General features: G+C 39.9%; 1 protein-coding gene across 23 annotated transcripts in view; it reads left to right on the top strand.

Moving 5' to 3' along the window:
• DOCK9 (dedicator of cytokinesis 9) overlaps positions 1 to 25,728 on the top strand; it is a 337,662-nt gene that overhangs the window by 272,571 nt on the left and 39,363 nt on the right. For all 23 annotated transcript variants that reach the window (XM_045821862.1, XM_045821859.1, XM_045821855.1 and 20 more), the window contains 6 exons: positions 2,630 to 2,767; positions 2,883 to 3,065; positions 4,632 to 4,745; positions 4,864 to 5,079; positions 9,250 to 9,307; positions 11,749 to 11,855. In XM_045821862.1, coding sequence (XP_045677818.1) covers positions 2,630 to 2,767; positions 2,883 to 3,065; positions 4,632 to 4,745; positions 4,864 to 5,079; positions 9,250 to 9,307; positions 11,749 to 11,855 — 816 coding nt within the window. The remainder of the gene's footprint in view (positions 1 to 2,629; positions 2,768 to 2,882; positions 3,066 to 4,631; positions 4,746 to 4,863; positions 5,080 to 9,249; positions 9,308 to 11,748; positions 11,856 to 25,728) is intronic.

The raw sequence follows: 25,728 nt of genomic DNA, 5'->3' as shown, positions 1-25,728 counted from the left end.
AATAGTGTAGTTCCAGATATCTTACTTTGGCACCCAAGATTTAAGTTTTTCTTTTGTTCTTGGATCTTTAAAAATTACTTATAATGTGTGCTTTTCTCTGAAAGACCCATTTCCTGAGGAGGCCATGTTCAGCAGTCAAAACTGAATCCACATCAGACAATTCCTGAGAGTTATATGTAACCTGTTCTCTATCTTATTGGTTGAAATATCATACCTTTAATATTATTCTGTCTTAATTTCCTGAATGAAATTCTTCCATACTCAGTAAAAGTCTATAAAGAGCCCTGGCTGGTGTGATTCAGAGGGTTGAGTGCCAGCCTGTGAACTGAAAGGTCGCCGGTTCAATTCCCAGTCAGGGCATGTGCCTGGGTTGTCAGCCAGGTCCCCAGTTGGGGGAGTGCAAGAGGCAACTAATTGATGTATGTATATATCTCACATTGATGTTTCTCTCCATGTCTTCTTCTTTTCCCCTCTCTCTAAAGATAAATAAAAAAATTAAAAAGTATCCCTTCCTTTCAAAAAAAGTCTATAAAGAAAAAAAGTGGAAATAATGAACACTCCATTGTTACCTGTGGTTATTTCTGAGTGCAAAAGTGAAGGGTGATTTTTGTTTTTCTTTTTTCCCCCTGTGAGCCTTAGTGAATGTTTAAAAGTTTTTTTATGTTTAGTGTCTATGACTTTCTAATTAATGAGAGAGAGAGAGACACACACACACACACAGACACAGGGAGAGAGCAAATTGATTAGAAAATTAAGGAAATCAGTTGGTAAATTAGGATGCGCCCAGTATTAAAGGTCCTTTACCCCTTTAAATGAGAGCTTATTTATATCTCAGTGTAAGTGAGTGCTAACTCCATTCTTGCAAGCAGATTTTGGGATCGGAGCCTAAGAGGCTAAGTCCTGAAAATGAGAAGCAAAACCTTGCCAGAGAGGTGGAAGGAAAAAGAATTCAATTCCAGAGGGAAGAACTTAAGAGACAGGTCAATTCAGATAGCAGGACGAGGGGTTCAAAATTTTGTGAACCGTGTCTTCTGGATCTCACCAGCAAAGAGCTCTAAGAAAAATAAAAGCTTACATCCAGATTCACCCAAACCTTAATCCATTCATAATTAGGAAGGACTGTGTTTTCTGGGAAAGTGATTTTCACAGACAATAAAACATGTTGGCAGTTCCCAAAACATTGGAAACAGCTCCCTCCCTTTTTTTTGGTTGCTGAACAGCTGCTCGTGGTTGAGAATTATTCAGTTATTTTAATCATATTTTCTGCTCATTAAATTCCTTCTCTTACCCATGGTGGAATTCAATACTGTACCTCAGTGTTTCATGATATAAAGGTTACTGTGTATTCCAGGTGTCTGACCAGCTGTGAACACATCTGTGAATCACTAAAAAAACAAAACTTACTCCTTGAGTAAATTTTTTCCCAACAATAAGATGCAGTAACTCTTATTACTATTACTCCAGCCGTACCTTGCTGTGTAACAAAATTATTTGTATATATGTTATCTTTGTTCATTTGGCTAAATTGTAAGATTGGTTTGAGATACTGGCCTCCTGACATTTTTTTATTATAGTCATTTTTGCCTACTTGTACCAATTTCTCTTTCCCAAACACACCTTTGTTCAGAGAGGTTTGTCTGTATTTGAAGATGCAGGTCTTTATTGCCACACATGTTTAAATGTGATGGCTGTATGCTGGCCTCCAGCTGGACTACACCTCTGTCTACTGTGTATGAACAGCAGTCAATGGGCATTTTAGCCAACCAGATTTACAATGTGTTTAATAAGTGTGAATTTGCTGCTGGTGTGAGGAAGTCTTGAAGAATGAAGAGAAATAATTAATTGTGATCCTCTTATTTTTATTTTTTTATCAAGTAAAAATCCCTGGCATGTTAAAATCCTTCTAGCAACCATTTACTGAGCTAGACCAAAGTATGTGTCAGATGTTGCCTATACTTGACCTCAGGTCTTCACAGCAGCTGTGCAAGGTCAATTTTTAGGGCCATCTGTTTTACAGGTGAGAATGGTCAGACTCGGTTTACTTGCCAAATCCATACAAATGATAAATGGTGCCTGAGCAAAGCCTGTACGTTTTCCACCTTACCAAACTGATTATTCATAGCTTAACAGAGTGCCTGAGAAGCGTGGGGGTGGGGGAACCTCGCTTTTGGAAGACGAGTTTCATATACATCACGTCAGTGTTTTTTCCAGCCCTTAAATTAGCCAACACCTGTAATGACACTCCTTTGTTGGAATTAAGGTGTCACAAACATTACCTTTGTATTAGTTGCTGGTATACAGTAAAAATAAGGAAATAAATAGAAGCCAAATCAGTAATAGGGAACAGTGCCCTTTTAAACCATCTTACAGTTTGCCAGGAGATTTTATAATTAGTCCTTCTTTTTATAGGAAAAAGTACTTTCTCCAAATCAAAAATTTATTATTAGGCTTATTTGTAATATAAGAGGATTCTGTTGCTTTCCTAGAGGATTCATGGCAGAATTTGTTTAAGTTATAAGTTGTCTTATTTAGTACCTGGAAATTTAACTTTTGAGCTTCAAAATTGTGTGAAACGTATTGTAGATCTCCAGTGTGTCTCACTAATCAAGCCATCCTTGTGTGTTTTAAGAACCAACTCCTGACTGACCATGGACATAATCCTCTCATGAAAAAAGTTTTTGACGTCTACCTTTGTTTTCTTCAAAAACATCAGTCTGAAACAGCTTTAAAAAATGTCTTCACTGCCTTAAGGTCATTAATTTATAAGGTAAGTTGTTTCATCAGGGAAAGTCATCATTGATTGTCATGTTTCCTCTTTATACCTGGAATTGAAGGGAGCACTGACCTTTATTTGGTTATTTCCTTTCTTGTGTTTTATTTAGTTTCCCTCAACGTTCTATGAAGGGAGAGCTGACATGTGCGCTGCACTGTGCTATGAGATTCTGAAGTTCTGTAACTCCAAACTGAGCTCCATCAGAAGTGAGGCCTCCCAGCTGCTCTATTTCCTGATGAGGAACAACTTCGACTACACTGGAAAAAAGTCCTTTGTCCGGACACATTTGCAAGTGAGTGTAGTTCAGCTTTCCAAACATAATTTCATAGAAATTATGCTCTCAAATGTTTAATGCTCTCAGGAAAACTTTAAGTGTTACATCTATTGATTCACCTCTGTGTGAGTACTACAAGATCTGGCATCAAGGTGGAAAATTCAAAAGTCACATAGACTAGTTTGGTTTTTTTCATCCTCCACCTTGTAAGATTTAGGCTCAGGATATGTTTCTGTTGGTAAATTAACATTTACATATTGATTTAATATGGGACTGACTAAAATTCCATTGATTCAAGATATATTCGAATCTGTGTAAGGCTGCTTCATCGTAAATATCATAGGTGAGACACAAAAAGTCCAAAGTGGTTCTTTTCCTTCTTCCATCTACTGGTACACACCTGTCTCTCCAGAGTTAAAATGTCCCAAGCTCTCTGCTCTGGGAACCATGCAAGATACTGAAAAGTCATATGTATTTTTATAGACTCTTCTGCAAATATGTATAAGAGTGCCCTTTTCATCCCAGTAATTTTTTAACAAGTATGTATTTTTTTTTTTTTTTGCAAACTACATACTAGGATCCATGGATCCAACCATGAACAAAACAGTACTTTCTCTTGGCCCCCATGGAGTTTGTATCCAACTGGAGAAGAGATAAACTCTGTAGCTCTTGTGACACAGTGTGCCCAGGGCTGTAATAAAGGAACTTTTTTGCATCAAGGAGGGGCATCTGGCTGAGGGGCCAAGGAGGCCTCTCAGAGGATGTGACAGTTGAATGGGGCTTAGCAACCCATAGGAAAGGGCCCATCCAGGGAACCAGAGAAGATACTTATAATGGAGTTGAGAACATGAGTGAAAACAAGTTGAGGAAGCATCAGTGCCTATTTGGAGGGATTGCCTAGATTCCAGTGCTGAGAATAGATTGGAGGAGTCGAGACCTTATCTAGGGAGACCTTGGGGAAACCACAGTCAAATCTAGGCCAGAGAGGATGGCATTCTAGACCAGTCATGGTAAGATTAGAAGGAGGAAGAGGTTGAGTTGACAGTACTTTGTGACTGGTTGCACTTGGATTTGGTGAAGGAAAAAGAGGGAATAGAATAACATCCATACATTTTAGCTTGAGTAACTGGGTAAAGACAGTGCTGTTCACTGACCCCTAAAAAGAAAGAGTCCCCTCACTGCAGAGTTAATGTGTATGCATCTTAGCAAAAAATGCAAAGGACAGTCCACTTATTGAAAGTTCAAACCAAAAACAGAGGAGGTAAATAATAAGGTCTCTCTTTTTGTTAGAGAAAGCAATAAATAACAATCCAAGTGACACCGGCTTACTCTGATTTTCATTCTTCTACACTTTCCGATGACCATTTTCCTATGTGAATAAAACACTTAAAAGATAGCGTAATTACCTTGTGCAATAGTTCTTGAAGGGAAGAAAAATGACTTGTACGTTGTTTCCAAATACTGGAGTGATCCCTGCTCAAAACTTCCCCTTTGCCTTCGTGCACATCCTAACTGAAGGTAGGAGCTGAGCCAGAGAAGTCATTTGAAAGTTAACTGATTTGCTCACATTTGTGTTTCCCCAAGGTCATTATTTCTGTCAGCCAGCTGATAGCAGATGTTGTGGGAATCGGGGGAACCAGATTCCAGCAGTCTTTGTCTATCATCAACAACTGTGCCAACAGTGACAGGCTCATCAAGGTGGGTGGCCTAGCCCCACTTTCTTTTTTATCCCTGAGACTCTGCCTCATATCTACTATGTTGTGGACAGACAGAACACAGCTGAAAGCAATGTGTCCTTCTTCCACCTTTGTTTTAGCACACCACATTCTCCTCGGATGTGAAGGACTTGACCAAAAGGATACGCACTGTTCTGATGGCCACCGCCCAGATGAAGGAGCACGAGAATGACCCAGAGATGCTGGTGGACCTGCAGTACAGTCTGGCCAAGTCCTATGCCAGCACCCCTGAGCTCAGGAAGACGTGGCTGGACAGCATGGCCAGGATCCACGTCAAAAATGGGGATCTCTCAGAGGTAGTCCTGCTAGCCTAGTCAGCAAGGTTTTTGAGAAAACCACACCCCATTCACTAGAAGTCAGTTTTGAGAAGAATTTCCCAGTTATTAAAAGAAGCCAATTAAAAATATATAATACTTTAAACAGTGTTAGGCTCAGAGTTTCTTCATAGTCAGCAAATCATTTTAATAATTTATCAAACTATAAGGGGATATTTATATTTTCTAAGAGCACTGTTTGAAAGCTCTTAGAAAACATTCATGTTCATATAAATGCCTGCTAATTGAGGTGCACTCAGTTTCTGCAACAAAAATCCTCTCTGGTTCTAAAATTCCTCTACTTATGATACAATTAGATTTTTCTGTCATTAAAGTAATGATAGGGCCTAGCTTTTTCCTTTTGATGTCATCCATCTCCATCTGTGAACGTGGTAGATGTCAGAGTGCCATTTGTGTACCGAGCTGCCATGTTTCAGGAGGTGGCAGTGTAGGAGAGTTGGGTGTGTGGGCTCCAGAGATGTACTGAATCCCAGATCCAACATTTATTAATTTTGTGATACTGAGCTAGTTTTTATCTGTAAAATGGGGGAAATAAGGGAAACAGCAGCCTGTAAGGCAATTCTGGGTTCCCATGAAAACTCTCTCCAGGGTCTGTGCCTAAGGCATTTAGGAATGATCAACAGTGTTACCAAAAAGGCATGCTTTTACTTTTAAACTTCTATAATTGCTTAAATTAGTAAAATTATACTCTACATTGAAAAATTTATATAACTATTTTTACATATTTATTATTCATGGAGTCCATTCTGTTTGACCATAACTTTCACTGTAAATTAGCTGTAATAAGAAATCAACTACAGCCCTGGCTGGCATAGCTCAGTGAATTGAGCACAGGCTGCAAACCAAAGCATCGCAGGTTCGATTCCCAGTCAGGGCACATGCCTGGGTTGCAGGCCACGGCCCCCAGCAACTGCACATTGATGTTTCTCTCTCTCTCTCTTCCTCCCTCCCTTCCCTCTCTAAAAAATAAATAAATAAAATCTTTAAAAAAAAAGAAACTATTTTAAAAAAATCAACTACATATTATTAGTAGATGTAATTTTTCTCTAATTCTGACAAGAACCAGAGACTCATGCATTAGAACTTATAGTAGGTTCATTGCCAACAGCTATCTGAATTTTATAAGACTGTGGTGACTTTATTTTTTCTTTCATTTTAAGGTGTTCATAATGTTATCCTTTCAAAATGAATTATAATTTTGGTTTATAATTTTATGTTTGGAAAAAGTTAAAACTTCATTTTTAAATGCAGAGAAAACTGTGTTAGTCCCTGAAATTTGAGTTGTTCTCTCAGAATCTAGAAAGGTACATGCCTTTTCTTTAAATGGTTTTCTTTCCACTTTATGATGTGGAAATCTAAGAGTAAGAAAAATGTTTTTTTTCTTTTACATCAAAATTTAATAACTCTAAATAGAAATGAGCCTTAGCAAATTTATTGCCATTTGTCTCAATGTGCAGTTTCTTTCTTTTTTAAATTATATTTTATTCTTTATGGTATTATAGTTGTACCAGTCTTTTGCCCCCTTCTACCCAGTGCCCCCTCCCCAATCCCTCAGGCAATTCCCACACTCTTGTCCATATCCATGGGTCATGGGTATATGTTCTTTGGCTACTCTATTCCCTGTGCTATACTTTACAGCCCCATGGCTGTTCTGTAACTACCAACTTGTACTTAATTCTTCACCTTTTTTTACCCATTCCCCTGACCCCCTCCTACCTGGCAACCATCAAAATGTTATCTATCTAAGATTCCTATTCTGTTCTGCTTTCTGTTTATTTTGTTTTTTAGAATCAATTGTTGATAGATATCATGTATGTGCTGCCTTTTTATTATTCGTATTTTTTTCTTTTAAGAAGAAAAAATTTTATTGTTGTTTAAGCAGTTGTCTCCAGTTCCCTTACCTCCCCGGCCCCCCAGCCATCCCCACCTCCCACCCCTGATTCTTATTCTTAAAGAAGACCCTTTAACATTTTATATAATACTAGTTTGGTGTTGATGAACTCCTTTAGCTTTTTCTTGTTTGGGAAACTCTTTATCTGTCCTTCAATTCTAAATGATTGCTTTGCTCAGTAGAGTAATCTTGGTTGTAGGTCCTTGCTTTTCATAACTTTGAGTATTTCTTGCCAATCTCTTCTAGCCTGCAGTTTCTTTTGAGAAATCAGCTGTTTTATGAGAACTCCCTTGTAGGTAGCCAAATCCTTTTCTCCTGCTGCTTTTAAGGTTCTCTCTTTGTATTTAACCTTTGGCATTTTAATTATGATGTGTCTTGGTGTTGGCCTTTTTTGGGTTTATCTTGTTTGGGACTCTGTACTTCTTGGACTTTTATGTCTATTTCCTTCACCAAGTTAGGGAATTTATCTGTCATTATGTTTTTCAAATAGGTTTCTAATTCCTTGCACTGTTTCTCTCCTCACATCCCCATGATACAAATGTTGGTATGCTTGTGGTTGTTCAGAGGCTCCTTACACTATCCTCATTTTTTTGGATTCCTTTTTCTTCTTGCTGTTCTGATTGGTTGTTTTTGCTTCCTGTACTCCAAATCACTGATCTGATTCTCAGCTTCATCCACTCAAATCACTGATTTGATTCTCAGCTTCATCCATTCTACTGTTGATTCCCTGTAAATTGTTCTTATTTCAATAAGCATGTCCTTTATTTCTGATTGGATTATTTTTATGCTCTGGAGGTCCTCACTAAGTTCCTTGAGCATCCTTATAACCAGTGTTTTGAACTCTGCATCTAATAAATTGCTTGTCTCCATTTTATTTAGTTCTTTTTCTGGAGTTTTATTGTGTTCTTTCATTTGGACCATGTTTGTTTGTCTCCTCATTTTGGCAGTTTCCTTGTGTATATTTCTGTGTAGAGCTACTACATCTCCCATGCACAGTCTCCCCTATTAGTCAAACTGGGTACTCAAGGTGCACCCACCATGTAGGCTGTGTTGTAGTTGGGCCTTGATTGCTCTTGGCACATCCAAGGTCAGCATTGCCTATGTTCTGTCTGTGATCACACAGCCTAAGCTACAAAGCAATCTGCAAATGGCTGCTACTTGTGCTGGGCTTAGAGGTGCCCAGGTGAGTACATGCTATGAACTAAGGCCAGTTGCTACTAGTGCCAGGCCTTGGGGTTCTTAGTGAGAGGTACAGGGCTCACTGAAACCAGATGCTGCTTGTTTGAGAGAATTTAGAAAAATGTGAATCATGGGTTAAGACAGACCATTTGTATGGAAAAGCCACTGGAAACACCTTGGGTGCACCTGTAAGTTTGGTGAGCAGGGCCTCAGGGAAACCAAGGTGTGGGGCAAACAGTGTGAGCTAGGCTGGAGTGTCAGATATGGTTCCTGTCTGCTAGTTCTTTGGCTCTGTTGGGGGAGGACTCAGAAAAAGAAGAATGACCTCTTCCAGTGCTTCTTTCTGGAAGAAAGCTGTCCCCTAGCTCTTGCCCTGATGCTGGACAATTCAATTTTCATCCCTATGTCTCTGATGTCTTTCAGTCTACTGACCCTGTGCTGGAGCTCAGAGTGAGTGAGTCTGAATAAGTCTGTGTATGGTCCCTTTAAGAGGAAGTGCCTGGGACTCTAGCAGTTTGTCTTCCACAGCCTCAATTCCCGCTGGTTTTTATAGCCAAAAGTTGTAGGGACTTCTCTTCTTGGCTTGAACCCTGGGCCTAGAAAGCCTAGTGTATGGCTGGAACCTCTCATTCATGTATATCTCTCCTGATTTTTATCTGCCACATGTGGGTATTGATCTAGCCCATTCTGCATGTCCACCCCTCCTACCGGTCTCAGTGTGGTTTCTTTTTTAATTCTGTAGTTGTTGGACTTCTGTTCAGCTTGATTTCTGACAGTTTTGAATGATGGTTATTCTATAGTTTAGTTGTAATTTTGATGTGGTTGTACAAGGAGATGAGCCATGTTTACCTGCACTGCCATCTTGACCAGATGTCTACAGCTTATTTAAAAATTTCAGTTTATGTGAATTGTTCCACTTTTTTCCAAAAGGTATGATGTCAGCTATTAGAAATGCTAGTTGGTTCCTTGATCTAATGTAAGTACATACAACCAGTAGATTTCAGTCATGTTTTGACAAGCTTTATAAATGGTGATTCTGAGGCATGTGTCTTTTATTACAGGCAGCAATGTGCTATGTCCATGTCACAGCCCTGGTGGCAGAATATCTCACACGTAAAGGTGAGGAATGATTCCTGTGTTTTGAAAAATGAATATAAAACTGTATAAAGCAGCAAACACAAGCAAGAGCCATTCAGAAAGATTTGGAGGTGGGGGATTTTGTGTGTGTGTGTACAAAAATACTTGTGTACTGTAGTCATTGTTTTGTTCACTGGCATGACATTAGCTTGACTTGGTAGGCACAGCAGAAATGTCAATATCAAAAAGAAAAATGGATGACATGTTGTCATATAACCTCTTACTGATGGCTCCCTCTCCTAAGAATTAGTTAATGAGCTTTGCATCTGGGTATCTCTGACCAGCCAATCTTAAGATGAAAAGATTTTACTTTTCCCTTATGATAGCTCCCACAAAAACTGTTTATCAATCAAAAGACAGTTGTAACAGATCATCAGACAGCATTTCCTGGAATGCAGCCCAGCTGGCTTTATTTTGTTAGAAGGCAGCCTCGCTGGCTGGAAACCTTGCCTTTCAGTGGAAGGAGAGGGCAGGAAGTAAATGGTGCCTGTTTGCATTTCACAAATTAGCAGGCCATGAACTCTTCACAGGAACCTTTAGTTAGACACTAGTTGCTCATTTCCATTTTAAAATCAGTGCAGGCTAAAAGAGCTTTTCTTTTTGGAACATGGAGTTCTTAGAAAAGCTGGCCCATGTGCACATGTGGACTGGAGCACGGCAGCACCAGATCTGGCTAATGAGGAGCACATTTACAAAGTGAGAAATGATAGAAAGTCACAGGTGCCCAGGCCAAGGAATTTCTATATTCTGGTACAGCTGGCTATTTGGAATGAAATTTAAGGGAATCTAGGCTTGTCATACATAAGAGCCTTAAAGAGGAAGAAATTCAGAAAGGGCTCCATAATCTCTCATTACCACCACAATTTCCTATTAAGACCTATATTATCAGGTAATACATTTCCTCATATTTAGAAGCAGACAAAGCCCCTCAAAGGGAGCCAGCCCTCTTCCCCTACAGCCACAGCACCTGCCAGAGGAGGCATCCCCTACAGCCACAGCACCTGCCAGAGGAGGCACCAGGGAGGCACCTGGTCCCAAGGGCCCCGGCTGCCCCATCCACGTGACACTCAGAGATGTGGGGATTTTCTTTTTCAGCTCTGCATGGATGGCCTTGGCCTTGGCCTTTGCCTTGGCTCTTCTTCCTCCCTTCATTTCCTTGTCCCTCTGGTTCAATGGGCAATGAGAGAAAAGCACTTTGGCCACCCTTGCAGTTGTTCCACTAGAGTTAAGCTGCATATTTAAATGTACTCTGTAGCCTAAAATTAGTGGTTGGATTTTATAATCTTGCTTTGTGTTCATTAATGTCAAGCTCCTAAATTAATGCTTTTTATTTGTCTACATAAAATAAAACAAGGCTAAACTAGGATAGTGGCAGAGACATTAGACAACCCATGATAGGCTTGGAAACCTTGACCAATATTCAGTAGGAAAATCTCTGACTTTAGGACCTACTCCTTTAAGACCTGGTATTAAAATTCACTGTGTTCCTTTTTCCCCAAAATGTGGGAGGTCTCAATTCAAATTTTGATGTCTGTTTTGTATTATTGTAAATAATGATCACAAAATAAAGTAACAAGATATTTCAAGTCCTTCATTTGATTATTTTTTCCCAGCTGAAATTATCCAGCTAACATAAAACTTTTCCCATTGTCTCCAAGATGTGTAGAGGCCCCAAATTGGCCATTATTGTCATCATCTTATCCCAGGTATTTGTCTCAGTTCCAACCTTACACCATTCCCCCCCCAGAGAACTGAGTGTTTGTGCCCCTAAACTATTCATGCTTTCTATGCTCCAGCTCAACAGCTGTGGGGAGGACAGAAGTCTCTCTTTACCTTAGACAGCCCATTGGAACCAGCTAAGGTGCCCTCTCAGTTCATCGCAGTGGCTGTTGAGTACATCTTGGTTTTGTAGACTGCTTCATGAAGGAAAAGGGCAAGTTCTAATCTGAGTTCTGGATTAACCACAACCAGACTGGGTGAGATGACACCTTGAAGGAAACAGTTATTTTTGAGTCCTATATTTTGCTTTGATTGGCTTTTGCTTCTTTATTTTTCTTTGTGTCTGAGCAAATGTCATCTGACCAAATCAAATTATTGTTTATTGGTTATTTTATAATTAATTTGATTCAGTACCCATTTCACTTCATTTACAGTGTAAAGATTACATACATTTTAATAAAGGTGGGTGAATGAAAAGGGGTGAGAAAAAGAAACAAATTGAAGGAAGCAAAGGTTAAATATGAGGAAGCAAATGAATGAAAGCACACAGTGGGCCCCAGGCTCCCATGGGAATTCTGGTCTGAGAAATAGGGTATTTCAAAATCAGTTATTTCATGTAATACAAAAGCATACAGGGCACGAGGAACCCTCAAGATTGATCCACTTACAGGTTAATAACTCCCTCCTTTTTCTTTTGATTCTAGGCATGTTTAGACAAGGATGCACAGCCTTCAGGATGATTACCCCAAACATAGATGAGGAGGCTTCCATGATGGAAGATGTCGGAATGCAGGATGTCCATTTCAACGAGGTGAGTGCTCCAGCCCCTATAGGTTTTCAGTTACTTGAATATCTCAGAATCCACTGTTTACCCTGTCAGTGTATCAAACAAAGGCTTTTCTCTCTGCATCTGCTGTTGACATACTTTCTCTAATTAAAATAATGCTCCAGACAACTGAAACAGAGCAGCCAAAGATACTGCCCTTCTCCCTTTCTAGGAATCCCTCCTATACTCTGAGAGTTTGAGGAGCTACTTAGTAGTGAAGTGAGGCTGAAGGTTCAGACTCTTGTGGTGAAAGGCCTAGTATTTTGGCCATAAAGTTTCTCATGATTTCCAGCAATTTATTTCTCCAGTTCTTGGGTTTTGTTGCTATTTTCACCTGACTTTTAAATCAGTGTGTCTGACAGTAGATGTATTCCCAGTGTCCCCAAACAGTCAAACACATGGGTGGCCAGACGGCTTGGAACAGGACAGCCCATCGGGTTCTGGTTCGTGCCTCCACTTGTGCTCTGTAGCCCAGGTTCTGGCAACACTAAGAAATAAGATCACCCTGTCCCACCCCCAGTAGAGAACAAAAAGTTTGACATTAGATCTTTGAAGCAATTTCTGTGTTTTGCCAAAACAGAAATATGCATTGTTTACTATTGTTATTTTAATTAAATTAATAAATAAGTATTTTTACCTTGAAACACCTGGACAGGTGGTAATTTTTTAATATTTTACTGTGAAATGTGAAGCCTGCCACTGAGGTAAAGCAACAGAGCACATGTGCTCTTGGCTTTGAACCCCTCACTACAAGGCCACCTTGCAGTTACTTATCTATAACGAGAGAGTTTTGAAATAAAGCTAGAAATTTGAATAAATGCCAGTTATCTGCTTATGTTCCCTGAATTTCCTCTTCCTTGAATATATGCCAGTAGGGTTTTTCATGTGAGCCTGCCTCTCCTCAACTCAGGGCAGAATGGGACAGTCACGGGAAAGCTTTTCTTTTTCTCTTTTTTTTTTTATAAATATATTTTATTGATTATGCTATTACAGCTGTCCCATTACCCCCCCTTCATTCCCCTTGACCCTGCATATCCTCTCCCACCCACATTCCCCCTCTTTAGTTCATGTCCATGTGTCATAAGTTCTTTAGCTTCTACATTTCCCATACTATTCTTGCCCTCCCCTGTCTATTTTCTACCTACTATCTGTGCTACTTATTCTCCGTATCTTTTCCCCCTCTCTCTTCCTCCCACTCCCCTGTTGCTAACCCTCCATGTGATCTCCATTTCTGTGGTTCTGTTCCTGTTCTAGTTGTTTGCTTAGTTTGTTTTTGTTTTTGTTTTTGTTTTAGGTGTGGTTGTTAATAATTGTGAGTTTGCTGTCTTTTTACTATACATGTTTTCTATCTTTTTCTTAGATAAGTCCCTTTAACATTTCATATAATAAGGGCTTGGTGATGATGAACTCCTTTAACTTGACCTTATGTGAGAAGCACTGTATCTGCCCTTCCATTCTAAATGAAAGCTTTGCTGGATAGAGCAATCTGGGATGTAGATCCTTGCCTTTCATGACTTCGAATACTTTTTTCCAGCCCCTTCTTGCCTGCAAGGTCTCTTTTGAGAAACCAGCTGACAGTCTGATGGGAACTCCGTTGTAGATTACTGTCTCCTTATCTCTTGCTGCTTCTAGGATTCTCTCCTTCATTTTTACCTTGCCTAATGTAATTATGATGTGCCTTGGTATGTTCCTCCCTGGGTCCAACTTCTTTGGGATTCTCTGAGCTTCCTGGACTTCCTGAAAGTCTATTTCCTTTGCCAGATTGAGGAAGTTCTTTATTATTTGTTCAAATAAGTTTTCCACTTGTTGCTCTTCTTCTTCTCCTTCAGGTGCCCCTGTAATTAGGATTTTGGAATGTTTAAAGATGCCCTGGAGGTTCTTAAGCCTCTTCTCATTTTTTTGAATTCTTATTTGTTCATTCTTTTCTGATTGTATGTTCTTTTCTTCCTTCTGGTCCACTGCATTGATGTGAGACCCAGCTTTCTTTCCATCACTATTGGTTCCCTGCACATTTTCTTCATTTCACTTATTGTAGCCTTCATTTTTTCATCTAATTCACAACCAAAATCAACCAATTCTGTGAGCTTCCTGATCACCAGTGTTTTTAATTGTGCATCTGATAGGTTGGCTATCTCTCGGTCACTTAAACTTATTGGTTCTGGAGCTTTCATTTGTTCTTCTATTTGAGTCATCTTTTTTTTTTTTTGTCTTGTCTGGTGCGCCTGTTACGTATGAGGGGTGGAGCCTTAGGTGTTCACCAGGGTGGGGCAACCCAGTGGCTGGATTGTGGCGCTGTATGTGGGGGCAGGGTCTGAGAGGGAACGATGGTGTTTGCTCCAATCTCCATCAGACTTCAGTCCCTTCTGCTGCTTTCCCCAAGCAAACTGGACCTTGCTGGTGCTAATTCCCGTGTGGGTGGGCTTGTACACTCCATGGGTCTTTCCAGTGCCCTCTCCGGTGAGGCTGGGAGTCTCTCCCTGTGCCTCAACCTCCACAGGTGTTTTCAATCAGTGCCCCAAGGCTCTTATTTCCAGCGCTGGGATCCTCGGTTGCGTACAGCGTCTTGCTTTACAATCGCCACCTCTCTGGGACTGCCAGTCACCACCCCTTGGTCGGCGTCTGCCCGCTGTAGTCTTGCGCACCCAGGATGCTCAACGTGCCCAGTCCCAACACTGCCACCCAGCTGTCTGACTCCACCCCTCCTAACAGTCTGGATGAACAGGTCTATTTTAACTCATTGGTTGTCCAACTTCCATACAGTTCAATTTTCTGTCAGTTCTGGTTGTATTCTATTTCTAAATTGTTGTTGTCCCTGTCTTGGTTGTGCGAGGAGGCACAGTGTGTCTACTTATGCCTCCATCTTGGCCAGAAGTCCACGGGAAAGCTTTTCAGTCCTGCCCTTCTTTTAGAGAAAATGAAATTGTTTTTTTCTTCATGTTGTAAGAAAGAACAGAGAAAGGAGTTATTATCTATTGTTATACTTCTTTTTATGGTGTGGAGTCCTACAATTAATATGAAAACTTTTAATCACGTTCTTGCCAATAGGTACGTAGCGCCTATGCACAGACATCCTGCCCTGGGCTAAGGAAGTCTTTGAGGTCCTTACTTTTTCAACTGAGTGTCTGTGTGAGTCTGGATTTTTTTTGTATGTACATGTCATTCAAAACAGCACATAGAACAGATTGAATGGAGAAAGCAGCTATGAGAATCCAGGTTTCTCCCATGATAAAGTCAGACATTAAAGAGAATCACAAAAACATAAAACAATGCCATTCTTCTCTAAATTTTTTTGGAAATGAAATTTTTAAATGTTATTTTCTTAACATGCATTAAGTTTACTATTGTTATTTTAATTAAATTAATAAGTAAGTATTTTTACCTTGAAACACCTGGACAGGTGGTAATTTTTTAATTTTTTACTGTGAAATGTGAAACCTGCCACTGAGGTAAAGCAACAGAGCACATGTGCTCTTGGCTTTAAACCCCTCACTTCAAGGCCAATTGCAACTGGTTTTTTTCTTGAGAAGAGGCTTGATGGATCTTCTTGCAGAAACCATCTTTGACCTCCATGCCAAGTCAGACCTTTGGAGTACAGCACTTTGTTTAGAATTCAGTAAGGAAAAAAAATCAGTGATGTTAAGAATTAAAGATTTGAAAGTAAACAGTTCTCAGAAACCTGTCCCACAGGGATCATAAAATGAAGCTCAAGTTTGCTCATCTGATTAAATAATAGCCTGGAATAATTACTACAGCCTAGAGATTTAGCCTGTGAAATCACAGGCTAATTTTATTGGGAAATTGGTGAATGGCACCCACTCTGAGCAATAGCTAAACATGTGATAGAGATTAACTTTATCAGTTATTTTCAGAATATGGATTTTCCACCCTGACCTTGAAGCATAAAGTTGGAAAATCTTTAACAAGGTCCATAGTACATAACAATCTATAATGATTAGGATGTTCCACAGCAGGGTTATAAACTCCTGAGCAAGCCCTGCACATCAAGATTGAAACCAGCCAGGAATGAAAACAATAACACATGTTCTAAAAGCCAGGAAAACAGAAATTGTCATGTACGTTTTTGCTTTAGCTATCAGGATATCTTAAGAAAAAGAGAAAGTTGAAAATCTCTGCCAGAGAAGGGAATACACAAATATTAATAAAAATCATTATCCATTTAATTTGGATTATTAGATATATTTAAATGCTTTTAATATTCCCCTAAATGATTTTAGAGAAGCTACCCAAAAATACAGAATTCTTCTCTCAGCAGGCTTCAGTGAGTTCATATTGGTTGCAGTTTATCTTTCCTAACTCTAATCTGAAGGACAGACTCCCTCCAACTACTTTTGATTAGATGAAAAGGAACATCCCTCCCTGGCCAGGTGGCTCAGTTGGCTGCAGCATCATCCCATATACCAAAAGGTTTCAGTTCAATTCCCAGTCAGGGCATGTACCTAGGTTGCGTGTTTGATTTGGGGTCAGGGTGCATATGGGAGGCAACTGATTGATGTTTCATTCTGTCTCTCTTTTTGTCTCTTTCTCCCTCCTTCTCCCTCCAGAATCAGTTAAAAAACATACTATGGTGAGGATTTTATTTTTTTTTCTAATTTTTTTTATTTTAATCATTGTTCAAGTACAGTTTTCTCCCTTTTACTCCCATTCCAGCCCACCTACCCAAACCTCCCCACTTCCCTCCCATTACCACCCTCCCCCTAGTTTTTGTCCATGTGTCCTTTAAATTTGTTCCTATAAACCCTTCCCATTCTCCCCTAAAATTCCCTCTTCCTTCCCCTCTGGTGACTCTCAGTCTGTCCTCTATTTCAGTGTCTTTGGTTGTATTTTGCTTGTTTCTTTGTTTTGTTGTTTAGGTTCCTATTAAAGGTGAGATCATATGGTATTTGCCTTTCACTGCCTGGGTTATTTTGCTTAGCATAATGCTTTCCAGCTCCATCCAAGCTGTTGCAAAGGGTAGGAGCTCCTTCTTTCTTTCTGCTGCATAGAATTCCATTGTGTAAATGTACCATAGTTTTTTGATCCATTCATTTACTGATGGGCGTCTAGGTTGCTTCCAGAACCTAGCTATTGTAAATTGTGCTGCTATGAACATTGGGGTGCATAGGTTCTTTTGGATTGGTGTTTCATGGTTCTTAGGATATACTCCCAGCAGTGGAATTGCTGGGTCAAAAGGCAGTTCCATTTTTAGTTTTCTAAGGAAGTTCCATACTGCTTTCCATAGTGGTTGTACGAGTCTGCAGTCCCACCAACAGTGCACTAGGGTCCTCTTTTCTCCACAACCTCTCCAACACTTGTTGTTTGTTGCTTTGTTTATGATGGCCATGCTGACTGGTATGAAGTGGAATCTCATTATGGTTTTAATTTGCATCTCCCTGATAGCTAGCGATATTGAACATCGTTTCATGTGTCTTTGGATTTTCTATATGTCCTCCTTGGAGAAGTGTCTGTTCAAGTCCTTTGCCCATTTTTTAATTGGGTTGCTTGTCTTCTTAGAGTGGAATTGTGTAAGTTCTTTATATATTTTGGAGATTAAACCCTTGTCTGTGGTATCATTGGCAAATATGTTTTCCCATAGAGTTGGTTCTCTTTTTATTTTGATACTATTTTCTTTAGCTGTGCAAAAGCTTTTAATTTTGATGAGGTCCCATTTGTTTATTCTTTTCTTTATGTCCCTTGCTCTGGGGGACATGTCAATAAAAAAGTTTCTGCGGGAAATATCTGAAGTTTCCCTATCTACATTTTCTTCTATGACTTTAATGGTGTCACGGTTTATATTTAAGTCTTTTATCCACCTTGAATTTATTTTTGTATATGGTGTAAGTTGGTGCTTGAGTTTCATTTTTTTGCACGTAGCTGTCCAGTTCTTCCAACACCATTTCTTGAAGAGGCTATTTTTATTCCATTTTATGTTCCTTTGTCCAATTATTAATTGTCAAATATTAATTGTCAAATATTAATTGACTGTAGAAACTTGGGTTTCTTTCTGGGCTCTCTGTTCTGTTCCATTGGTCCATGTGCCTGTTTTCATGCCAGTACCAGGCTGTTTTGATTACAATTGCCTTGTAGTATAGTTTAGTGTCAGGTACTGTGATCCCTCCTACTTTACTCTTCTTTCTCAAAATTGCAGCAGCTATTCGGGGTCATTTATGGTTCCATATAAATTTTTGAAGTGTTTGTTCTATGTCTGTGAACTAAGTCATTGGTACTTTAATAGGTATTGCATTGAATGTGTAAATTGCTTTGGGTAGTATGGACCTTTTGGTAATGTTAATTCTTCCAATCTATGGACACGGTATATGTTTCCATTTGTTTGTGTCTTCCTTAGTTTTTTTTCCTCAGTGTTACGTAGTTTTCTGAATACTGGTCTTTTACCTACTTGGTTAGGCTTATTCCTTGGTATTTTATTTTTCTTTTTGCTATTTCAAATGGGATTTTTTTTTCTTGATTTCTGCTTCTGCTGTTTCATTGTTGGTGTACAGAAATGTCCTTGATTTCTGGATATTGACTTTGTATCTTGCTGTTTTGCCAAATTCATTTATTAGGTCAAGCAGTTTTTTTGGTGGAGTCTATAGGATTTTCCATGTATACTATCATGTCGTCTGCAAACAGTGACAGTTTTGTTTCCTCCTTTCTGATTTGGATGCCTTTTATTTCTTTTTCCTGTCTGATCGCTGTGGCTAAAACTTCCAGTACTATATGAATAGACGTGGTGAAAGTGGACAGCCTTGTCTTGTTCCTGATCTTAGTGGAAAAGATTTTAGTTTTTCCCATTGAAAATGATGTGGGCTATAGGTCTCTCATTATGGCCTTTATTATGTTGAGGAGTGCTCCCTCTATTCACACTTTCCTGAGTGTTTTTTATCATAAATGGATGCTGTACCTTATCAAATGCTTTTCCTGCATCTATTGATATGATCATTTGGTTTTTGTCTTTGCTTTTATTTATGTGATGTATTACATTTACTGATTTGTAAATATTGTACCATCCTTGCATCCCTGGAATGAATCCCACTTGGTCATGCTGTATGATCTTTTTAATGTACTGTTGGATGCAGTTTGCCAGTATTTTGTTGAGGATTTTAGCGTCAATGTTCATCGGCGATATTGGCCTGAATTTTTCTTTATTTGTTGTGTCTTTATCTGGTTTTGGAATTAGGATGATGTTGGCCTCATAAAAAGAGTTTGGGAGTCTTCCATCTTCTTGGATTTTTTGGAATAGTCTGTGAAGGATAGGGGTTATCTCTTCCTTAAATGCTTGGTAGAATTCTCCTGTGAAACCATCTGGTCCAGGGCTTTTGTGTGTTGGGAGTTTTTTGATTGCTGCTTCAAGTTCTTTTGCTGTTATTGGTCTGTTCAGGCTTTCTGCTTCTTTTTCATTGAGTTTTGGAAGATTATATTTTTCTAGAAATTTGTCCATTTCACCTAGGTTTTCACATTTCTTGGCATACAGTTCTTTGTAGTAATTTCTTACAATCCTTTGTATTTCTGTGGTATCTGTTGTAATCTCTCCTCTTTCATTTCTGATTGTGTTTATTTGGGTTTTCTCTCTTTTTTACTTGATGAGTCTGCTTAAAGGCTTGTCAGTTTTGTTTATCTTTTCAAGGAAACAGCTCTTGGATTCATTGATCCTTAGAATTGTGCTTTTAGTCTCTATGTCATTTAATTCTGCTCTGATTTTGGTTATTTCCTTCCTTCTGCTTGCTCTGGGCTGTCTTTGTTGTTGTTCCTCGAGTTCTCGTAGAGTAGGGTTAGGTTGTTTGTTTGGAATGTTTCTAACTTTTTTAGGTGGGCCTGTATCACTATGAACTTCCCTCTCAGGATTGCCTTGGCTGTGTCCCATAAATTTTGGGTTGTTGTGAGTTCATTTTCATTTGTTTCCAGAAACCTTTTGATTTCTTCTGTAATATCATTTTTGACCCATTCATTATTTAATCTCCATGATTTTGAGTGTTTTGGGGTTTTTTTTCCTTGGAGTTGGTTTCTAGTTTCAGTCCCTTGTGGTCCAAGAAAATGCATGGTATGATTTCAATTTTCTTGAAACTCTGGAGGCTTGTTTTGTGTCCTATCATGTGGTGAATCTTTGAAAATGTTCCATGTACATTTGAAAAGAATGTGTATTTAGCTTCTTTTGGATGGAGGGCTCTGTATATATCAGTAAAGTCCATTTCATCTACGGTATTGTTCAATGCCACAATATCTTTGTTGATATTTTGTTTGGACGATCTGTCCATTTTTGATAGTGGAGTGTTAAAATCTCCCACTATAATTGTGTGGCTGTCCATATCTTTCTTGAAGTCCTCTAAGATTTTCTTTATGTATTTGGGTGCTCCTATGTTGGGTGTATGTATATTTACAATTTTTATGTCTTCTTGCTGGATTCCTCCCTTGAGTATTATCAAGTGACCTTCTGGGTCTCTCTTTATGGACCTTTTTTGGAAGTCTGTTTTGTCTGATAAGAGTATTGCTCCCCCAGCTTTTTTTTCCTGTCCATTTGCTTGGAAGATTTGTTTCCAGCCTTTCACTTTCAGCCTGTGTAGGTCTTTTATCCTGAGGTGGGTCTCTTGTAGACAGCAGATATGTGGGTCATTTCTTTTATCCATTCAGCTATTCTATGTCTTTTGATGGGAGCATTTAATCCATTTACGTTTAAGGTTATTATTGATAGGTACTTATTCATTGTCTTTTATGTACGTGTGTTCCTCTCTCTCTCTCTCTCTTTTCTCTCCCTTCCTTAAAGCAGTCCCTTTAGCATCTCTTGCAGAGTTGGTTTGGTGGAGGTGTATTCTTTTAGACTTCTTTTGTCTGGGAAGCTTCTTATTTGGCCTTCTATCTTGATGGGAGCCTTGCTGGATAAAGTAGCCTTGGTTGCAGACCTCTGGTTCTCATTACCTGGAATATGTCTTGCCATTCTCTTCTGGCTTGAAGTGTTTCCATTGAGAAGTCAGCTGTTAGCCTTATTGGGGCTCCCTTGTATGTTACTTCCTGTTTTCCCCTTGCTGCCTTTAATATTCTCTCTTTGTCTTGAAATTTTGCCATTTTAACTATCATGTGTCTTGAGGTGTGCCTCTTTGGGTTCCTCTTGATTGGGACTCTGTGTGTTTCCTGGATTTGTGTGACTTTTTCTCTCATCAAATTAGGGAAGTTTTCCATCATTATTTTTTCAAACAGGTTTTCTATCCCTTGCTCTTCTTCTTCTCCTTCTTGTAGCCCTATTATACGGATATTATTACATTTCATATTGTTTTGCATTTCTCTTAATCCCTCTTCATTGTTTCTGAGCCTCTTTTCTTTTTCTTGCACTTTCTGGGTGTTTTCTTGTACTTTGTCCTCTAGCTCGCTGATCCGATCTTCTCCTTCATCGATCCAACTTTTCATTCCTTCTACTGTGTTCTTCAGTTCAGAAATTGTATTCTTCATTTCCTCTTGGCCCTTGGTGATAGTTTCTATTTCCTTTTTCATGTTGATGTAGTTTTCAGTGAGTTCCTTGTAGCTTCCCTGTAGTTTCTGGTAGCTCATTGTGAACTCATTGAGCTTCCTGACAATTATTGCTTTGAACTCAATATCTGATCGTTGAATTGCCTCTATTTCCTTTAGCATTCTTTCTGAGGCTTCCTCCTTTCCTTTCATTTGGGGATTGGTCCTTTGTCTTCCCATTGTTTGTGAGACTCTTCTTGTTAGCCTCAGCTTCTTAAATTGATCTGTTCTGGCTCCCTGGGTTTGTGGTGTGAGCTTCTTTAGTAGAATACCAGTGAGTTTCAGTGGTGCAGTTTCCTTGATCTCCCAAGCTCACTGGTCTTGGGCTGTAATTTAAGTTGGGTTTGTGTTTCCCTTTAGGTTTTGATTGTTGTTGGGTCTTTCTTTGCTGGTTCCTTCCCACCAGCTGGTTAAATGAGGGTCACTCTGTCCACCACCTCTTGTATTTTGTTGTGCTGGTGAGGGAAGGTTGTGTTGAAGCTGCTTCTTAAGTGTGTATAAGGTTTAAAGAATTCTCTCTTGCTCTTGTTCAGTTGTTCGTATTGGGTACTGTCTCTACTGTTTAGTTGTATTTCCAGATAGGTCCTGGATTGAGGTTTGTGTGGTTACCACTCCCTCCTTCACCTTCTTCTGTTGTTATCTTTAGTGGTTCCTTTGTTGTTGGGTTCCCTCTTCTAGTGGGTATCGTGGTGTTCACTGCCTCCACCTATTCTTTTTTGTCATCAGTTGGAGGTGGAAGGCAAAATGGTTTAAGACAACAACAGAGTATTCTATGATATTTACAGTAGCAGCAAGTAGAGAAGAGATAGGAGATCCTTTGACTATGTATAGTGTTAACCATGATCTTCCACCAAGCTAGCTGATTTTTAGAAAGGATGGAAAGAAGATAAGACTCTTGTTGGGCAAGGAAGGATTGTGAGTTGGATCTATAAAGCAGGGACGTTGTGGGAGGTCAGATTCTGAGGTAAGGTGAGAGTAAAGGATAGTAAATAGGTGTAGTGTGTGAGAGAATAGAGTTAACCACTACAGTAATAGAGTTCAGGAAACTTTGAAATGGGCTAAGATCTGGGAGGGGTGTTGTGAAGTAATTACAATTGCATGGAACAGCAATTATTTACAATAATATTAGGGCAACAATCATATAACAGAATCTATGAGATCTACGTAACAAGAATAGGGAGTACAGAACCTCGAGTAGTGTGCTAATGGGATACAGGTGAGTCAAAGGACAGTAGATTAGCAATACACTATGGAGAGAGATATCAGGGGAAAGCTCTCAGGTCATACAATATATCCAGCCTAGCAAAGCAGACTATACAAAAAGAAGAGGGATACAAAAATACTATTAAAAAAAGATGTAAGGATACTGGAAAAATAATACTAATACAATTTGCAATAACTTGCAGGTTCTCACTTGTAGGTATTTAGAAAAAATTTTAAAAAGTAAAAATAGAAAAGGCAGACACAGGAAGGAAGAAGAGATAAAATTGGAGGAAAGGAAGGAGGAAGGAATAAAACAAGAAATCATGAAATAAAGGAAAAAATCAAAATAAAAACAATAAAAATTTAAAATTTAAGAATTGTTAAAAAAATAGAATCAAATTAAAAAGTCTCTTGGTGTCAAAGTGGCCAAACTGGTTCTTCTGCTCTTGCTGGCTGCGGCAGGCTGAGGGGTGATTGTGTATGGCTTTTCTTCCTTGGTCAGCAGTGCTCGCACTGGCTCCCGCACTGTCTGGGAAGCTAATGTGGCTCCTCAGCCTTTTGCCCTGGTTGTGGGAATCAGGTCTTTCCCCAGGGTTACTCCTGTGGACTGGGGTGCGGGTATGCTCTCCCTGCACGCGTGCCCTTGGCTGGGTAGCAGGGAGGCTGGAGCGATTGATCACTTTAGGAGAATTCCCCAAACAGTGTCTGTCTATTCACTCCTTCCTCTTGAGAAATTCCTCCTGTTCAAGCCTGCTGCTCCACACAGTGGCCTGGCTTCTCCAACAGCCCAACTCTTCAGCCAGACCAGTGACTGTGGGGATCAGGGCCTGCTGCGTGACCTAGCCCCTCCAGTGTCCACAGCCTCCACAGGTGCTTACAGCCCTTGTGTGTTTGCTAGCACCTGGATTCCTCCCAGTGCTGCTCAGACCTTGTTTGGCTGGGGAGGGAGCAGTTGTCCTGGCTCTCTCCCAAGGACTCTGTGGCAAACCCAGCAGTGAGCACTGGGCCTGGGGCAGCAGCCCCCGGACCACACACTGGTCCCTGGGACCCTACCTTTTTGCAGCACTCTTCCTAGGGTCCGGTTTTTCAGTTCTGCCACAATCCTTGGTCCCCTATTTTCACATATGCTGAAGTATGTTGGTTGCTTGCTTCTGTACTCCATAGATCGGTCAGGATTTTCTCTCCGGAGCAGAGGGAAGCCGAATCTGCTCCTTCCTACTCCAACACCATCTTAGCCCCAGAGTGAGGATTTAAAAAAAAAAAAAGGAACATTCCATTTCTGTTTGTAATTTCGTTTATAATTCACAAGTTGGATCCTGTGCAGACAGAACAACTCTGAGTCTGCTGTGGTATAAAAATTCTACACAGTCCAAGTGGTTTGAGATCCCTCCCTCATTATGCCAGTCAGGGTTCTAGGAGGAAATAGGTGTCATGCTTGGGAAAGTGACAAATCCCTAAGAAGAGACTACTTTTAAAAGTTTGGACAGGGCTTGGGAAAACCAACAAGAAATACTGCAATTTCCTTGAGGTTAACAGCAGCTGGGTTACCACCCTTCAACCTCTGGACTCAGGTTGGGGAGAGAGAGAGTACACAGAGGCACAGCCTGATAGGACCTGTGGGCTTTGTTTAGGGGAGAGTGCAATCCTAGAACCCTTGTAGGGAGGGAGCCATCAAGAAACCATCCTACCCTCACTCTCCTCCTGATCCCCAGACTCCCCCTGGGCCTTCCATTGGCCAACTCAGCCAGGATCTAGAGGACAGGGAGCAGGCCACTAGTACTGAGCATCCACCTCCTGAAGCACAGAGTGAGGGACGACAGGGCTGAGAGGGCTGAGAGGGACTGTAGAGGGGAAATTCGAAAATGCAGTCCGTCCTCATTATCTGGCTACTTGCTAAAATTTCTTTGTAACCCCCCAAATCAGTACTCATCAAGGTACTTTTGTGGTCATTGGGGACATACGCAGAATGGCAAAAAAACATGAGCTCACCTATTCCTAACTGAGGTGGAACAGGGTAACATTCTGCTTTCTTGGTACAGCTCTCATGCTGTAAACAGGTGTCCTTTTCTATTTACTGCCATGTTTTTCACATCATTGCACTTTTAAGCTAGTGATTTTGCTGTTTCAAATGGCCCCCAAGTATAGTGTTATCTAGTGTTTCTAAGCACAGGAACTCTGTGATGTACCTTACAGAGAAAATACTTGTGTTAGATAAGCTTTGTTTAGTCATGAGTGCTTTTGGCCATGGGTTCAGTGTTAGTGAATCAACAGTATATACTAAATTAAGTTTCTTTTAACAGAAACACATGTAAAACAAAGTTATGTACTTTGGTCCGCCATAATTTTGTAACAGGAGGCTCTCAGGAACCTACCCTCTGTTTCCCCAAGGAGTGGTTCAGTATTCACCAATTTATTGTTCATGGTGTCTTTATACAATGTAACTACCATGAAGCATGAGATTGAGAATCAACTGTGTCAAACACACTCAGCTGGTGTTTCGCAGAGTAGCAACTATCACCATTGCATATAGCAAACATATGAAGTTAACCAGGCAAGTCTCGCTTATATTAGCCAAATCGTTTCTATTTAGAAACAGCTGCCAGTAACAAACATAAAATGTTTACATCTGCAGAACATCTCAAGAGATAGATGTAGTAGCAGAATATATTGGATGATTCCTCTGTAATCAATAAAGTTTTGTATCAATAAAATCAGTAAAGTTGTCTAACCATCCACTTTTCCTTGACTGAGAGTTGTGTAGTGTATTCTCACTATTAGAATGATTCCCCAAAACAAGAGCAGTAGTGAGTAGTGAGCTTGATGCATGGAACTTGTGTAATGCTCCACCTTGGCTCAAATCAGGACATACCCCTGCTTCAGTTTGCAAATATTTGCTAAGCTTCTTTGGCCCTCAGCTAGGTGCTAGAAATACGAGGATGTGCAAGATGTTGTCACTGTCCTACCAAGCTATACTGCTTTTGATTCTTTCTTTCTTTCAAGGAGAAACACATAAGCCACTCTCTCTTTGAATATGAATTCCAAGTTGTCTGAGCTCTTTGTGGCCTGGACATTTCTGTATTAATATAAGTTGATGCATTCTGTGAACTAGCTGTGTGTCATGTGCTAACTTAGGGATGTATAAATGAGGTGCCTGCCTCAGAAA

This window comes from Phyllostomus hastatus, unplaced genomic scaffold, assembly GCF_019186645.2.
Source record: "Phyllostomus hastatus isolate PE091 unplaced genomic scaffold, TTU_PhHast_1.1 phas_scaffold_46, whole genome shotgun sequence".
Lineage (NCBI taxonomy): Eukaryota > Metazoa > Chordata > Mammalia > Chiroptera > Phyllostomidae > Phyllostomus > Phyllostomus hastatus.
The sequence above is the reverse complement of the archived record's forward strand: the minus strand, read 5'-3'. Positions and strand labels throughout refer to the sequence as shown.